The sequence below is a fragment of the Octopus sinensis genome, linkage group LG11 (assembly GCF_006345805.1).
Source record: "Octopus sinensis linkage group LG11, ASM634580v1, whole genome shotgun sequence".
NCBI lineage: Eukaryota > Metazoa > Mollusca > Cephalopoda > Octopoda > Octopodidae > Octopus > Octopus sinensis.
The window spans coordinates 18884518-18886856 of NC_043007.1; the positions used below are offsets into that span (position 1 = coordinate 18884518).

General features: G+C 39.7%; 1 protein-coding gene across 1 annotated transcript in view; it reads left to right on the forward strand.

The window, feature by feature from the left end:
- The window catches only part of LOC115217261 (rho-related GTP-binding protein RhoU-like), a 4934-nt gene extending 3304 nt beyond the window's left edge, over positions 1-1630 (forward strand). The window contains exon 2 of the mRNA XM_029786902.2: positions 514-1630. Coding sequence (XP_029642762.1) covers positions 514-984 — 471 coding nt within the window. The 3' untranslated portion in view covers positions 985-1630. The remainder of the gene's footprint in view (positions 1-513) is intronic.
- Positions 1631-2339: the final 709 nt, after the last annotated feature.

The following is a 2339-nucleotide window of genomic DNA, read 5'->3' on the forward strand; positions in this document are numbered from 1 at the left end:
TTGTGGTGGTGTTGTTGGTGTTGCTGGTGACGGTGGTGGTGGCAGTGGTGGTGGTGGTGGTGGTAGTGGCAGTGGTGTCGTTATGGTTGCAGTGATAGTGGCAGTGGTGGTACCGTTGTTGGTGTTGTTGTAGTTGTTGTTGGTGGTGGTGGTGATGTTGTTGTTGGTGTTGCTGGTGATGGTGGTGGCAGTGGTGGTGTTGTTGGTGTTGCTAGTGGTGGTTGTGGTGGTAGCGGCGGCGGCGGTCGTGGTGTTTTGTGGCGTTGGGTGATGTGGTGGCAGTGTGTGTTGTTGGTGTTGCTAGTGGTGGTTGTGGTGGTAGCGGCGGCGGCGGTCGTGGTGTTGTTGTTGGCGTTACTGGTGATGGTGGTGGCAGTGGTGGTGTTGTTGGTGTTGCTAGTGGTGGTTGTGGTGGTGACATATTTTTTACTATGTATATCATTTATTGTTTAATTAATTATTTATCATTTACTAATTGATTTTCTTCTTTTCTTCTTTTCTCTTCCAATTTAGGACGATTTTGATTCGCTACGTCCTCTATGTTACCCGAACACAGATGTCTTCCTGCTTTGTTTCAGTGTGGTCTGTCCTTCGTCCTTCCACAACATTCTTGACAAATGGTTACCAGAGGTGCGGCAACATTCACCTAAAACACCAATCATCTTAATTGGTACTCAATGCGATCTCAGGAACGATGTGAAAATCCTCATTGAACTGGCTCGCTACAAAGAGGCCCCAATTGCGGAAGCCGATGCCCAGCGCCTCGCCTGCCAAATTGGGGCCTATTCGTATATTGAGTGCTCGGCACTGACGCAAAAGAACCTGAAAGAAGTCTTTGACAGTGCCATCATTTCAGCTTTGAACCTTGGTAAACCTACGCTACCCAGTGTGCCTTCGGGCAAATCGAAATTGAAAAAGATCAATCCAGACGTACCACCCCATAAAAGGAAAAAGGGTTGGAAAAAGTTCTTCTGTGTGTTTTAGAATGTCAAAGACACTTTTGAGTAAAGGAGAAAGAGAGTGCGGGAGAGAGAGTGAGTGAGAGAGAGAGAAAGAGAGAGAGAGAAAGAGAGAGAGAGAGAGGGACAGAGAATGAAAGAAAGAAAGATAGAAAGGAAGAAAGAAAGAAAGACTGGATATGATTTTTCTTATTACTTTTTTTCTTTTCTTCCTTTGTTGGGGAGGCTGGAGTTACAACAGACGAAAATGCTGCTCTGTTTGTACCAGATATGAGAAAATGGTCAAGAACCCAATTTTTTTGTTCTTCCCCAGTTTAATGGAACATATATATATATATATACATATATATACATATATACAATGCCATGTACACATGTGAATACAAAAGGAACGCGATGTGTTCCGCGGGTAAAATGGAGACTATCCTGTTTGTACGGTTTAAAAGTATGAGCAACGACGAACGAAATATATTGTTACAATGTAAATAAAATGTATGATATCTTGTTTAAAATTGAATATAAAAGAAAAACGAAGCGTGTTCTGGAGGTAAAAAAAAATAACGGACTAGGTCCTGTTTGTTCTTCTCAGTTTAATGATGGAGATGTATTTTGGGGGAGGAAAACAGAAAAACAAAACAAAAGGAAACGGTACGAAATATTGTTGGATTTTACATATAAAAAAAGACACGAGGTTTGTTCAGGAGTTCACCGAAATATCACGTGGTGATGGTTAAATGAAGGGAATTAAGTAAGGTTGGTTTTGTTTTATGTTGGGTAACGTAAAGTGATAAAATTGTGTGTGTGTTTTTTTTTTTGTTCTTTGTAAGAAGCCAATGTCTTCGTCGTTGTACGACAAAATGGAGTAAGAAGATACTGCGGTCGGTCGTGGAAGTTTCTCTGTTCTTGACGCTTTAATTGGTGGGGGGCCTTGTGAAAAAGTTAATTACTAGGTGATTAAATGCGAGGACCTCGAGCCCCGATTTGTGCATTTGTATGTGTATGCATATATATATATATATATATATCCTTGGAAAACAAGTGTTATCTCAATAATAAGTACTCGCTTAACCCATGCTAGCATGGAGAAAAAAGACGTAAAACGAACGAAATATAATATATATATATACATATAAAGATATATGTATATACAAAGCGTAATATAATAGGGATGAAATATTGACGTGATTTATAAAAGTTACACATATATACACACAAGCATATATAAATATATATATACATATATATATGTGTGTGTGTGTGTATGTATATGCATAGAAATACACGTATATTTCCAATTGTAGACACTGCTGTTAAATGTTCAAACACCCCGAGCACCAACAATGCATATATCACAGATCATCTAATATGCACCCTTGTTGC